Source organism: Symphalangus syndactylus, chromosome 22 (genome assembly GCF_028878055.3).
Source record: "Symphalangus syndactylus isolate Jambi chromosome 22, NHGRI_mSymSyn1-v2.1_pri, whole genome shotgun sequence".
Taxonomy (NCBI): domain Eukaryota; kingdom Metazoa; phylum Chordata; class Mammalia; order Primates; family Hylobatidae; genus Symphalangus; species Symphalangus syndactylus.
The window spans coordinates 55,414,403-55,430,575 of record NC_072444.2 but is presented as its reverse complement, the minus strand read 5'-3'; the positions used below and the strand labels follow the sequence as shown (position 1 = coordinate 55,430,575).

Sequence of the window (16,173 nt, the reverse complement as noted above, 5' to 3'; positions counted from 1 at the left end):
GTTGCTCTTCTTGAGGCGAGAAGAGAAATTTAGGGAAAAAAGAGTAAAAAGAAACAAAGAAAGCCTCCAAGAAATATGGGACTATGTGAAAAGACCAAATCTATGTCTGATTGGTGTACCCGAAAGTGATGGGGAGAATGGAACCAAGTTGGAAAACACTCTGCAGGATATTATCCAGGAGAACTTCCCCAATCTAGCAAGGCAGGCCAACATTCAAATTCAGGAAATACAGAGAACGCCACAAAGATACTCCTCAGGAAGAGCAACTCTAAAAGTAGTTCTAATTAGTAGAATTGATCAGGAATGGACCAGACTCTGTTTTTTTTTTTTTTTTTTTTAAGAAACCGAGTTATTGCTGCAACAAGAGATAAGAAATAGTAAGAAAAGGCAAAAGAAAGACATGTAGAAGGAAATCCCTAGTATGCCAAGAAGAACAAAGGTGATTTCCTGGAACTGTAAAACAGATGTCGTTTGTTTGACTTTTCCTTTTTGACTTTTGCTTGAATGGGTGAATTAGGCTTCACAATACTAAGTGACAAGCTATTAGGTTTTCTTCATTTAAGAGCTTGAATTATAGATTATTATTTTTCCAATTCATATTTTGGAACTTATAAGTCGATATACTGAAATACACTTCTGAAAAGAGACTTCTGGGTGAATTTTACATTTTACTGTATTTTTCCCATAACTACAAAGAAGCAACTTCTTATTGTGTTTCTAAAGATAAATCTGAGAATATATGTAGAAACAATTCTGCTAAAGAGAACAACTATGAAAGAGACAGATATTTCAAGAGAATGAAAAATATTTTTTGTTTGTCTGAAAGTGAACAATGTGAAGGTGCTTTATATGGCCATATACATTTTACATTTTAATAATAATAAAGACAATGGCTGAAATTAAATGAGCTAAGTAATTTGCTTGGTGATTTCTATATAAGTCTTCTTTTATGTAAAACACAAAACAAAACATAACCCAAAAAATCTATGCAAAATATACCAGGATATATCTTTTTATTTTTTCTGTTCTACTACCATATTAGTTCATTTTCACGCTGCTGATAAAGATATACCCGAGACTGGGGAATTTACAAAAGAAAGAGGTTTATTGGACTTACAGTTCTGTATGGCTGGGGAGGCTTCACAATCATGTTGGAAGAAAGGGAGGAGAAAGTCAAATCTTACGGGGATGGCAGGAGGCAAAAAGAAAGCTTGTGCAGGGAAACTCCCATTTTTAAAACCATGAGATCTAATGAGACTCATTCAGTATCATGAGATCAGTGAAGGAAAGACCTACCCCCATATTTCAATCACCTCCCCCTGGGTTCTTCTCATGACACGTGGGAATTGTGGTAGTTGAAAATGAGATTTGGGTAGGGACATAGCCAAACCATATTAACTACTATACAAATTAACTATTTAAATTTATTTTTTAATGTACATTAAAAACTGTAAATTTCTTAAGTAGGAAAGAAGAAACTGTTGTTCATTTTCTAGGTGATAAGTTAGGAAACATTAAAAAACAGGCTTGTGATCTTATCCTGATCTCAAAAGACATAAATTTAGACAATATTTCATCCGCTGCCTAAACTTGAATTATAGATTATTATTTTTTTTTCCAATTCATATTTTGGAACTTATAAGTCAATATACTTAAATACACTTCTGAAAAGAGACTTCTGGGTGAATTTTACATTTTACTGTAGTTTTCCCATAACTACAAAGAAGCAACTTCTTATTGTGTTTCTAAAGGTAAATCTGAGAATATATGTAGAAACAATTCTGCTAAAGAGAACAACTATGAAAGAGACAGATATTTCAAGAGAATGAAAAATATTTTTTGTTTGTCTGAAAGTGAACAATGTGAAGGTGCTTTATATGGCCGTATACATTTTACATTTTAATAATAATAAAGACAATGGCTGAAATTAAATGAGCTAAGTAATTTGCTTGGTGATTTCTATATAAGTCTTCTTTTATGTAAAACACAAAACAAAACATAACCCAAAAAATCTATGCAAAATATACCAGGATATATCTTTTTATTTTTTCTGTTCTACTACCATATTAGTTCATTTTCACGCTGCTGATAAAGATATACCCGAGACTGGGGAATTTACAAAAGAAAGAGGTTTATTGGACTTACAGTTCTGTATGGCTAGGGAGGCTTCACAATCATGTTGGAAGAAAGGGAGGAGAAAGTCAAATCTTACGGGGATGGCAGGAGGCAAAAAGAAAGCTTGTGCAGGGAAACTCCCATTTTTAAAACCATGAGATCTAATGAGACTCATTCAGTATCATGAGATCAGTGAAGGAAAGACCTACCCCCATATTTCAATCACCTCCCCCTGGGTTCTTCTCATGACACGTGGGAATTGTGGTAGTTGAAAATGAGATTTGGGTAGGGACATAGCCAAACCATATTAACTACTATACAAATTAACTATTTAAATTTATTTTTTAATGTACATTAAAAACTGTAAATTTCTTAAGTAGGAAAGAAGAAACTGTTGTTCATTTTCTAGGTGATAAGTTAGGAAACATTAAAAAACAGGCTTGTGATCTTATCCTGATCTCAAAAGACATAAATTTAGACAATATTTCATCTGCTTCCTAAACTTGAATTACAGATTATTATTTTTTTTTCCAATTCATATTTTGGAACTTATAAGTCAATATACTTAAATACACTTCTGAAAAGAGACTTCTGGGTGAATTTTACATTTTACTGTATTTTTCCAAAAACTACAAAGAAGCAAATTCTTATTGTGTTTCTAAAGGTAAATCTGAGAATACATGTAGAAACAATTCTGCTAAAGAGAACAACTATGAAAGAGACAGATATTTCAAGAGAATGAAAAATATTTTTTGTTCGTCTGAAAGTGAACAAGTGAAGGTGCTTTATATGGCCTCCTAGGGAAAGAAAAGAACGGATATTAAAAAAAGAAAATAAGAATAGAATTTATATTTCAGATGTTAAGTACTAAAACAAAATCTTAGGATGTGCTGACAAGTCAGAGAATGCACAAACTAACAGCAGATATTTTGAAAAATCTAGAATTTAATCTTGACTATTGTGATTTGCATTCTGTAGTTTCATCTAGCTGTGTAAGGAGGGGTAGAAGTGATGTTATTTCAATGAGCTATTCAATAATATTTAAAATGGAAATGCACTAGAAGACTATCCCATATGACACTAACCATGGAAAATGAAGAAAATGATTAAGAATAAATATTTAAACTATAGCCCTGGGAATGGAGATGGTGGTACTGGGAAAACCCAGCTAAGGGAGAATCACGTGATTAGAAAGGAAAATGGCTTGTTCTTGTGGGAAATTTTAAATAACTACTTGATTAGATTTTTCTTTCTATTTCTGTTTTAATAGGAAGTTATTTTGAATAGGATTTAAATTAAAGAAATACCTCTGAACCTCTGATATCAAGAATAAACTAGATAAAACTAACACAATTATTTTCAGCAAAGAGGAACCAAGAACTTAAAGTCATAAATTAGCTTTTCTTCAGCTGAATGCTGAAGAACTTTCTCTTTTTTCTTCTAAGATTATGCAGCCAACTCATTTCAAAAGGCCATTTAAAAGCAAGATTGGATTTTTGGAAGAAAGAACAGAAATACCCATAGCAGTCTATGATCTTAAAGGACCAAATAGAGCAGAGAAAAGAATATGGCGTGATTATTCAACTTCAGTTCTGTTGCCACATTCATATTGTCAAAGCTGAACTTTTTACTTAAGATTCTACAATACCTTGTAACTATTTAACCAATAAGGATTCTGTTTCCAGGTCTCTAAATACTTGTGAATTGCTAAACCATGTATTTATTTGGATTTTTGTGTTGCTATTCATAATTATAGTATCTGATAGGGTTAACAAATATTTACACTTTTAATAGCAACTATTAACATATAGTAGGTTTTCAGACTTTCATACATGTATATTCTCTCTCTATATATATATTATATATATATATATATAATTGTGCCTTATATTTTGTTACAGAATCACTAGAGATGAGATATGTTCTCAAATACCTTGCTAGTAAGGAGAACAGCCTATGAGAGGTGAATATTAAATTTTAGCAATATTTTCTTTACATTAGGGACTAAGTATTGATTTTAGAATTTCTTTCTCTAAAGATTAATAAGAAGGGAGCTTTACATGAAAGAGTGTCTCAAAATGATTTACAATCTAATTTTTTTTCTGAGCCACCTTCTCATTGTTCAGTGTGAGTGATTGAGATGAATGATTGATATTCAGGTTTCTCTGTTTGCTAGGTAAAAATAAAGAGAAAATTATTTAAATGTATCAAATAGTAAGATTTCTCTAGGTGATTCTCCCTGGATCTGATTCTAACATAAATTAAGTTCCTGCTAAATTAGGTTGCAATGTGAGTAATAAATGTTTGTTAATGACTGAGTTCCGTTGTAACTACAAATTGCCTGTAACAATGAGCAGAGGGTAAGCTTGGAATTTAAGACATATTGTAGACAATTGTCTTGAAGAAAGCAAAAAAAAAAAAAAATTCCTGTATTTTAGTGAATGCTGTGACATTTCTCTCTCTGAGAAAAGAGAATATGCTATTACCTTCCTGGGCAAGTTGAGGCAGAATGGGATGCTAATAAGGTCCAGAGGGGCTTACACTAAGGAGTTGGATTTCAGTTGGAAGAAGGGTTCTCGTGGCTAAAAGGCAATGAGAATATTCCTAAAATATTTTTGTAAGATTGTATATTGTCTTGTGAAAAGATGCTATTAATACATTATTAAAGAGAAAAGGAAAGAAAACTTATTTTTGGGAGACAGTATAGCTTAATGAAGAAAACCTAAAGTCAGAGAGATGCAGGGTCAAGTTTCAGCTCTGCCAATTACTAGTTATGTGGTCTTTGTCAACACTGCTGAGCCTGTTTCTCTGTGAAATGAGGATACTAATACCCAGTAGGGTTTGGGGGACATTCAGAAAAGAGAGGATTGGTGGCAAAGGATGAACATCCCAAATGATTACAATGAGACAGGGGGAGCCTGCTCATAAAAAAAAAAAAGATAAAGGATGGAAGTAAGCCTTGGAGGCTATTAGAAGAGAAGCTTAGTTATTCATTATATGTATAAGGAAGGAGTCTTTATTCTAGGAATGAAAAATTCAAGAGACCTCAGGGTAGGCAGCTAAGGAAAATTTAAGGAAAGGAACAAAGAAAGCAATACAGAAGAAAAAAACAAAGAAATGAATGAAGTATATAGTTTTCTCAGTATTGAATAAAGCCAAATAAATGAATTCTTAAATTATATAATATCTCTTTCTCATTATTGTTTAAACAGAAGATTTATTTATAGTTATTTGAATTGCTTTGAAGGGTTGGTTTTAGAATAAGTTCCAGGGGCAATTGGAGTTTAAAAATATTCTTCTTATTAAAATTATTAAACTATTCCAGAGCACAGAAAATAAATACAACTTCAAAAATATTGAATAAATGTGTTAATGTGCTAAGTGATCAATATAATACAGAATGGAAAACAAAGGACTGTGTATTTTATCTGCTAACATAGATGTAAACATTTAAGTTAAAAGTTTAACCTATTAATCTAACAGTATAAAAGTAAGAATTCAACATGGTTGGTTGGATTTTGTTACAGACATAGGGTGGTTGTAAACAGGAGATTGTATTTATGTAATTTTTATATCAATGTGTTAAAGGAGAAACATGTTTATATAAAAGAGTCTGGAAAGAAATAATGATTATTTCATAATGGAAAAAAGACAGGAATGTCGCTGACACTATGATCATTCAACATTGTGTTTTAAAAAATAAATTAAATTTTTTTAGTTTTAGGGATTAGGTCTCACTCTCTTGCCCAGGCTGGAGTGCAGTGGCGCAGTGGCACAGTCACAGCTCACCCTAATCTTGAACTAACTCCTAAACTCAACTGATCCTCCTGCCTCAGCCTCCCAAACAGCTGGGATTATAAACATGAGCCACCTTGCCCAGCTCAATATCATTTTTCACATTCAAGCTAATGAAATAATTCATTAGAACTAAACAAATGCTTTTCCAAAAACAAAGTTGGAACAATTAGTCATCCATCGACACAAAACAAAATAAACCAGCAAACAAACAAAACTTCATATTAAGCCTCATGCCATGTGTGAACATATACAAAAAGTAACTCAAAATAGAGCAGGGACTAATACGTGAAATAAAACTATAACAATTTTTAGGAAAAAGCCATAGGAGAAAGTTTCAAGACCAAGAAATAGGTGAAACATTGTTAGACTTGACAGCAAAAGCATGATTCATAAAAGGAAAAATTGATTACCTGGACCTCATAAGTATTGATACCTTTTTCTCCACAAAACATTTTCTAAAGAGGGTGAAAAGACAAGTTACAGACTGGAGGGAAATATTTGAAATTCACATATCTGACAAAGCATTTGTATTTAGAATAGACGAAGAACTCTTCAAACGCAGCATTAAACAAACACACCAACAAAATAATTCAGTTAGAAAATGGACGAATGACATGAACAGATATTTCACTGAAGACTGTATGGGTATCATAAATAAGCACATTAAATGATGTTCAACCTCATTAGCTATTAGCGAAATGCAAATTAAACCACAAGGGGTTATCACTACACATATATAAGAATAGCCATTTTTTAAATGACATCAAATGCTGCCAAAGATGCAGAGAAACTGGATCATTTATACATTGCTGGTGAGAATGTAAAATGGTAAAACTACTGTGAAAAAGCATACGGAATTTTTAAATAAAACTGTAATGTGTTTACATTTGACCCAGCAACTGCGTATTTGGGCATTTATCTTGGAGAAAAGAAAATTTATGTTTGTACAAAAATCTATAAACAAATATTTATGGTAACTTTATTTATAATATCCCCAAACCAGAAATAACAGTAACTCAAATGTTCTTCAATGAGTGAAGAGTTAAAGAATGGTCTGTCAATACCCTGGAATATTACTCAGCCATCAAAAGGAATAGATTATTGATACATTCAACAACTTGAATGGATCTCATGGGAATTATTCTGAGTGATAAAAGCCAGTCCAAAAGCTTAGGTATAGTATGATTCTGATTATATAGCATTCTTAAAATTACAAAATTTTAAAAATCGAGAATAGAGTTGGTTGCCAAGGGATTGAGTGGGGGACTGTTAATAAAAGAGTAGCAGAAGGGATCCTAGTGATGGAACTGTTCTTGACTGTGGTGCTGGTCACCTGTGATGCAATTGCATAGAACTAAACACTCAAGAATGCACGTGAATGAATGAATACATGTAAAACTGGGGAAATTTGAGTAAGGTTGGTGGAGTATATCAACGTCAGTTTCTTTTCGTAATATTATTATGCAGGATGTTACTTGTCATTGAGAGAGATTGAATGAAGGGTACGCAGAATTTCTCTGTAATATTTCTTGCAACTTCATTTGAATCTTCAGTTACCTGGGAAGCAAATGCATACATAGTATAATTAGTTGCTTAAAATTTGGAAAAGAAATAAAATGATAATATTTTTACAGATGCTATAATTTAATATGTAGAAAATAAAAACTCATAATTGAGAAGTTTAAGAAAATGTGATATGGTGTAAACATTAATCACAGGTATAAAAATAATTTAGAAAGAAAATGGGAAATATTCTGTTCATAATACCAAACTATATATACTTTGCACTAAATTCAATTGGAAGGGCGAAGGACTTATATGAAAAATCAAAGATAAAATAGCATTAATGTACATAAAATGAGGATGGAATATTTCTGAATGAAAAGCCTTAATGTTGTGAAATGTTTAAAATTTTCCAGTTTACACTGTTGTGTGTATGTATATAATATATATAATGTTATTTTAATAAAATTTCTATTTGAGTTGTAATATGATTTTAAAGCTCACATGAAAGATACCATGTTTGAAAATTACCAAAATATTATTTTAAAATTTATTTGAAAATAAGATTATTTGGTGTGGTGGACTTACAGCCTTTTTTTTAAATTAACATCTTCCTAAAAATTATAAATGAAATATGTGGAACTCATTAGGAACAAACTAAATGTTTTTGGAAGACAAACAGATGCATGGATATAAAATAAATTTATATATATAATACAGTTAATTTTTTAAATTTAATAGATCAGGATCATTTATTTAATAGTTTGTTAGCATAATCTCTCTCACTGAAATAAGCACATGCCTACTTCCCACCTTTACATATGTAAATTTATTGTATCAAATAAGTCAATGTTTATCAAATATAGATGATAAAATACAATTCTCTAAAAATTGAAGTGATCTGATTAGACAAAATAATGGTAAATTTATGTGATAGGGAAATTTAAAATTTTTGAAATTTATCTATATCAAACCTTGGTTTTATTGAGATACCTCATAGAATAAATATATTTCTGAAACCCTAATAAAATTATCTCATCTGATTGAAATCCCATACTTTTATGATGGAAGCTGAATTCTGGAATTAAGACATTTTTTCGCTTGTGAAACAACAAGCACTTATCCTTTTATCTCAAATGTACTTCCTCCTTCTCCTGCCCCTAGTATTCCCTTCCTCTGCCTTTTCAAACATGTAATACCCAGGTTTTTTTTAATAGTTTTATTTGACAATAGATTATTTTTCAGAGAAATTTTATATTCACAGCAAAATTGAGTGAAAGGTACAGGAATTTCCCATATTCTCTTTCCCCCGACCCCCCTGTGCCTGAAACAGACCATGCATAGCTTCCCCGATTATCAACATCCCGCACCAGAGTGGCACATTTGCTATCACTGATGAACCTATATTGACACATCATTGTCACCCAAAGTCCGTTTGGATTCCCTCTCAGGTGGATTGTGTTCTATGGGTTTAGACAAGTAAATAAGGACATGTATCCACCATTGTAGAATCATATGGAATAACTTCACCACCCTAAAAATTATCTATGTTCACCTGCTCATTCCTTCCCTCACAGTTCCTAGCAACCACTGATATTTTTACTGTCTCTATAGTTTTGCTTTTCCAAAATGTCGCGTAGTTGAAATTATATACTATGTAGCCTTTTCTTATTGGCTTCTTTCACTTCATAATATGCATTTAAGTTTCCTCCATATCTTTTCATGGCTTGATAGCTCATTTTTTTAGCACAGAATAATAACCCATTAAAAAATGTATCTAGTTTATTTAGCCACTCACCTATTGAAGGACATCTTGGTTGCTTCCAAATTTTGGCAATTATTAATAAAGCTGCTATAAATGTTTGTGTGTAGGTTTTTCTGTGTTAATATGTTTTCAGCTCCTTTTGGGTAAATACCAAGGAGCATGATTACTGTATTGTATGAAAATAATTTGTTTAGTTTTATAAGAAAATGCCAGATTATTTTCCAAAGTGACTCTACCATTTTGCATTCTTACCCAGGAATTAGTGAGAGTTGGTCATTTTATGTTTAAGTGAGGCCTTCTCTGATTTTTTCTGTGAGACATTTCCTTTCTCCAAACTCATTTAGCACTCTCTATCCTTATACTGACATCTATTATGTATGTATATGTGTGTGTGTCTGTGTGTGTGTGTGTAATTTGTTTTTTGAGACAAGGTTTCACCCTGTCATCCAGGCTGGAGTATAGCATTGCAGTGGTGCGATCTCAGCTCACTACAACCTCCGCCTCCTGTGTTCAAGCAGTTCTCCCACCTCAGCCTCCCAAATAGCTGGGACCTCAAACATGCACCACTACTCCAGGCTAATTTTTTGTTTTATATATTTTGGTTGACAAGGAGTTTCACCATATTGGCTAGGCTGGCCTCGAGCTCCTGTCCTCAAGTGATCCACCCGCCTTGGCCTCCCAAAGTGCTGGGATTACAGGCATGACCCACTGCGCCTGGCCTGACATCCATCATATTTTTTGTTAAGCATGTGCAAACCCCTCAGGGCAGGAGAGAGATATGTCTCCTATTCTTTACAATACTGCACTTGTTGCCTTGAAAGTTTTTGAATGAAGCTAGAAAATTTGTGAATGAATTAAGAAATTCTGGTGTGTCAAACTGGCAAATGATCAAACATTTATCATCACCTAACAGCATTTCTTTTTGAAGAGCTCTATACAATTACAATGTCTTATGCTAAAATTATAATCAAACAATACTCACTATTTTTACTATAATTTTTTTTTCAATTTTTTCTTGGCAGTTATTTTATGGGTTAAATACATGATTGATTTATGTGAAAGGGAATTGCATTTGACATTATTGACTCTTTGCCCCAGCCTTTTCAGCTAGAAAAAAGCAAAGCTCTTGCTGTAATAAGTGCTGAACCTTTTAAAAATAAAATCTAATGAGGTTAGTATATATCCTTGACATTTTATTTTCAACCGAAGTGAAGGTCATAGCTGAAAGGTCACAAAGTTTAATTTATACAGCAAATAAACAATGCCATTATTTTGCAAAGAAAATGCAATATTCCTATCTTTAGCCTCTTGCATGTAAAAGGGTGTTTGTAATGCTGATTTTAGTATTGAAGTCCTGTTATCTTTTCATTTCTTATATTTTGGAATGTAGAAAGAGGAATACACCTAGCTTATCTATCAAAGACTAGTATGAAATGTGTGTGTTATCATTAATATTTTAGTATTTTATTATTTGAACTTTACATTTAAGTCAAATCTACTTTGTATTTGTTGGGTACTAATTTTTTTGGTGGAAGTAGGTAATTATTCTATTTCCTTGGTAAACTTCTTTGTGACTTGAGAGTTTAGTCATACATGTTTAAGTCCCTCAAGTCTACCATCTTTGGTTTTTACAACAAAACTGTACATTTCCAGTGAAAGAATATATCAACATGAGTTTGGAAAATAAGGGGCTGAATTATAGTTAAATGGTAGAAAATATGCCTTTTTGGGTACAATGTACAACAGGAATTCTTAACTGCTTTCATATTATATTACTAATACATAACATGTGATTGCTCTATTAAATTTGTTCCAGATCAAGACAATTTTAATAGTAAGAATAGTTTCATTTATTTAAAAAGTCATTAAACAAAGTTCAAATGCCAAAAACCATGTCAAAATATTCACTTTATATTGTTATCTAGTTAAGATATTTTTAGAACAAATATTCCAAATTTTGTAATTTGTTCCTTTTAAAAAACAAGCATAAGATAGGTATCTAATGTAGAATTTCCTTTATTTTAGATGAACTCACAAATTCGTCAGAAACCAGATTGTCTTTAGAAGACCTCTTTAGGAAAGACTTTGTGCTTCACGATCCAGAGGCTCGATGGATCAATGGTAAGTGTATGCCTTTTTAAACATTGTATTCATTTTGAGTTCTGTATAATTAAAATTTTTAAAAATGATATTTATAAGCTGGGCACAGTGGCTTATGCCTGTAATCCCAGCACTTTGGGAGACCAAGGCAGGAGAATTGCTTGAACCTGGGAGGCGGATGTTCCAGTGAGCTGAGATCGCACCACTGCACTCCAGCCTGGGTGACAGAGAGAGACTCCATCTCAAAAAAAAAAAAAAAAAAAAGATACGTGTAGTTAATATTTTAATTGAAAGTATACTTCAAAGATTACATGGGTATTATTTAAATTAAAACGTTGGTTCTTGTGAGAGAAAATCAATTCCTAAGATAGGGCGTCGGTAAATTATTTGGCAAACATTGGGTTGACAGTTTTGTGTCTGTTGCTCTCTCATGATAGTTAGTTATATGACTTTAAGGATGTATTACATCTCCGGCACATCCCTAGATAATTTTTCTTCGTTTGGCAGTGTACATTTTGGGAGCTAGTACGTAGAAATGTTAAGTGCTTCAAATTTGACAATATTTCTGTGGCTTTTCTTTTTAAGCTTAAGTGTTACAAGCTAGTGAGACTCTATGCAAAGTTGAAATGACTTGGAAATATACGGCACTTTGTTTTTTTTTTTTTTTCTGGCCTGGCAAATAAGACTCCTTAGGTTCTCTTAAGTCAATCTCTGACATAAAAACAAGAAAATAAAACCACCGAGTGGCTTCACAGGTTTTGCTCTGTCTTTCTGGAAGATAATAAGGGCATAATGTGTTGGTGAAAAGGAAATCAGTTTTTTAATCCTTCGAATGTTCTAATTTGACCAACCATACTAATCATTATGGTTGGATAGCTGTTAATCTTTACCCTTCACTTTATTTGGGCATAATATCTTTGCTTATTTTCAAGGCATAGAGTGTATTCTTTGTATAATAGATGAAAGGAGCTTTGCCTTTTTATCTAATAAAGATCATCATACTTACAGTCCATTCCTTCCTCTCTCTTACTCTAATTAAGTGTATTTATGCTGGTGAATTAAACTTTAATTTATGGAAGCTATAAAAAGAATGTAATTTAACCCATGAGGGCAAAGGCCAAATCACATGTGTTTACTTGACACTGATATGTCTCCTGGAGATCTGCAGGCACTTGAGATTGGTTTTTTGAATAAATGAATGAATGATTTTAATTGATGTGCAGTCTCATTTTCACATAAACTTAAATTTTAATTGAAATCAATTGGAAGATAAGTATGTATTGTGGTGATGATATTACGGATAAAGAACACAAGGTAGCATTTTTCTTAATGAATCTGTATATTTTTATTTTGAACTGTTTATAAATTTGAGGCTAGTCATATTTTTGCCTTTGCACTATGATTATTTCACATGTACAATATAATGAGTGCTATGACTAAAGAAGGCTAATAAAAAATATATTATCATCAAAAATTGTCCAAATACACAAATCTCTCATGAATAATTCTTCTAATGTGTGATTATAGTTATGACAATCACCTGTTTACTCTTTAGCAAACATTTTCTATAGAGAGAAATGACAAAATGAAAGTTGCTAGGTTTTTTTAAACAATAGTATTATGAGTTGTTAGATTTGAAATGCTGAATAATCTTGTTTTATTCACCATGTTTTTGGACAAATTATAGACATTTTGTAGTCTTTGACTTTGGAAAACATGAAAAATTATGGGTCTCATCTCCCTTCTCAGGTTAGCTTGGACTATTTAGAGGCATTTACTCCTGTGTATAACTGACACTGTGATATTGAAGCTCCAAAGGACAGGACAGATATTTAAGTAGTGAACTGCATGCTAAATTAAACCATATTTCAATATGTAGGACACTGATTCCACTCTTATACTTCATAGGTTACCAAAATAATATATTTGGAGTTTATCATTTTTCAAGTAATTTCTTTATTAATCATTGGTTAAATTTAATCCTAAGAAGGCATATGGGACAAAGCTTCAGTGTTATTATAATGTTCTAAGTAATACCTAAATATATAATTTTTATAAAGAATTTGACATAAAGACAACTCTTTAAATTGGAATAAACAGAACCTAAGCTCTGAAAGCATGCAGTCTTTATAAATACCATTGAAGGAACTGTCTCACTGCCTGTAAATTGTGTGCACTGAGTTACTTTTTAAGTATAGAAATGGACTTGTGCTTTTATCCAACCCAGATCTTTCTGTCAAGTGCTAGATACTTGGCCTATTTACGTATTCCTCACATAGCCTGGAAATTCAATGGGAAATATATGACTAGGATGTGTAACCTTGGCCTCATTATCAACAGTTATATCTAAATGTAACCTGTGAGCTTTTTCTTTATCCTCAAGTGATGTCTCAACAGGTTTTCTTAGTGCATAAGTCACTTGAAGGAGTTCGAGCTCAGCTTATTTGGAAGTGTCATTTAATTCTTGGAGGTCATCATAGAAGTGCTTAATGCATTATTGGTCAAGGGGAAGGAGGGAGTCTAGACGGCCCTGACATGTGTAGGTTATGGTGAGGCGATGCCATTCATTATGCTTGGTCTCAAAAAATATGCCTGAGAATATTACTGCAGCCTTGGATGGGTGCCCTTGTTCATGGTTAGCTTAACAACAGCCTTACCCCAAGTCTGCTCATGTCTTTGAAATCTGCATTTTTATAGCATCTTCATTCTAGTGATGTCACCTTGAAATTTGAAAACCCATCTTATTTAAAATTATTCATTCTATCCACACACATTTGATAATCAATTAATCACCAAAGAAAGATCTAACATTGAGTGCCTTCTATTGAGGCTCTGTGATCGATGCTTTATGTACATATTTCATAAGACTGCATATGACATTAAAGTTAACCCCAGAAAACTGAGGCTTAGCTCAGAAACTTATCTGAACACACACCTAATAAAAGGCAGAGGCTGCTTTACTCATTTTGCTTAAGTATAAAACTTGACCTCTTTCATTGTTTGACTCTGATGTGTCATCCTCTTATCTAACCTATTTATCAAGTACCTCCCTGACAATCTCATTTTAACAGACCTCATTGCTGTTGTAAGGTGGAAAGGTATGATAGCCTTCCTCACCCATCATAAAGGTCACAGCCAACACAGCTGTTGAACGAAAGACCAGATAAGAAGAGAAAAGCATAACAAATTTATTTAATCAAAGTTTTATGTCACTTGGAAGACTTTGGAAATGAAGAATCAAAGGCCTAGGGAAAAGTGTCCATTTGTATGTTTAGGTTAAATAAAGTGCAGACAGTGTATTGAATTGTGACTGGACAAAAAGGGTATACTCTAATGATAACAAAATGAGGGAGAAACCCAGCAAGGCTTACCTGTTCATATCCTTCTTGGCCTCCCTGTGTAGCATTTCATCCTCCCAGATATAAGGCAGAACTCCCCTGGAAATAGGGACTTAGATCTATTATCTGAAAGATAGGTCAGTGCATTTCCTTGTGACAGCTCCTACACAGAAAAGCAGAGGAAGGTTAAAATATTTTTAGATTTTATGGTTTGCTTGGAAAGAGGGATGCTAGTTTCTTTTATTATTATTATTATACTTTAAGTTCTAGGGTACAAGTGCAGAACATGCAGGTTTGTTACATAGGTATACACGTGCCATGGTGGTTTGCTGCACCCATAGACCCATCATCTACATTAGGTATTTCCCCTAATGCTATCCCTCCCCTAGTCCCCTACCCGCTGACAGGCCCCAGTGTGTGATGTTTCCCTCCCTGCGTCCATGTGTTCTCATTGTGCAACTCACACTTATGAGTGAGAACATGCATTATTTGTTTTTTTGTCTTTGTTTTAGTTTGCTGAGAATGATGGTTTCCAGCGTCTTCCATGTCCCTGCAAAGGACATGAGCTCATCCTTTTTTGTGGCTGCATAGTATTCCATGGTGTATGTGTGCCACATTTTCTTTATACAGTCTACCATTGATGGGCATTTGGGTTGGTTCCAAGTCTTTGCTATTGTGAATAGTGCTGCAATAAACATGTGTGTGCATGTGTCTTTATAGTAAAATGATTTATAATTTTTTGGGTATATACCCAGTAACTGGATTGCTGGTTTTTATAACCTTTCCTATGGTAGAGGAATCTAGTTTCTATTACTTGCTTCAGGGATGGCAGAGAGGTAGGAGACAAGGAAGGCAGAAGAAGGTCAGATATAGACTTTGCTTCTGAGACTGCTCAGAGGCCTTCCAATATCTTAGTCAGTTAAACGTACTCAGCATGCCACCATGCCATACTTTGAGGTATCATTTTCTGAGTCCCAACACTATTAATTTTTTCATGTTGAATACTACAATAATATGTTTATTTCCCCAGGTACATTCATATAGTGGTAACTTATACAGTCACTAAAACTAGAGTTTATACACATGTTTATTGACTTGATCATGATCAGGAAAAGTGAACAAAGTGACTGCAAAACAGCATTGACAGTATGTGATATCACGCTGCCTATTGTGTAACAGTGATTGTCTCCAGATTATCCCTTTCTTTTTACTTATTTTGTTTGTTCTCAATTTTTTTCAATAAATGTGTGTGTTTACATCGTTTGTTTTTTTATCATTTAAACTTTTTATTTTAGATTTAGGGAGTGCATGTGCAGGTTTGTTACATGGGTATACTGCAATGTTAGCAATCTCAGGATATTCATTTTGAGCTATTAGATAAAATGAATCAAATGATATTTTATTTTTAAACTTTGTCTTCCACTCTGTGTCAGTAGACAATTCCAAAATTTATCTGATGGAGTATAAACAATTAAAATTATCATTTGATAAAAAAATATGTTGTAAATTTTAAATACATTTGGGTTTCAGTGAACAAACACACCATCATGTAAT

The 16,173-nt window shown here is 32.9% G+C and overlaps 1 protein-coding gene across 5 annotated transcripts in view; it reads left to right on the top strand.

Annotated features, from left to right (window-relative positions):
- Nucleotides 1–16,173, top strand: part of DPP10 (dipeptidyl peptidase like 10) — a 1,432,672-nt gene that overhangs the window by 917,836 nt on the left and 498,663 nt on the right. For 4 of the 5 annotated variants that reach the window (XM_063631313.1, XM_055262569.2, XM_055262570.2 and 1 more), the window contains exon 3: nucleotides 11,207–11,302. In XM_063631313.1, the coding sequence (XP_063487383.1) occupies nucleotides 11,207–11,302 (96 nt within the window). Of the gene's footprint in view, nucleotides 1–11,206; nucleotides 11,303–16,173 lie in introns of those variants that run through there. The other variant, XM_055262573.2, reaches the window with a different exon arrangement.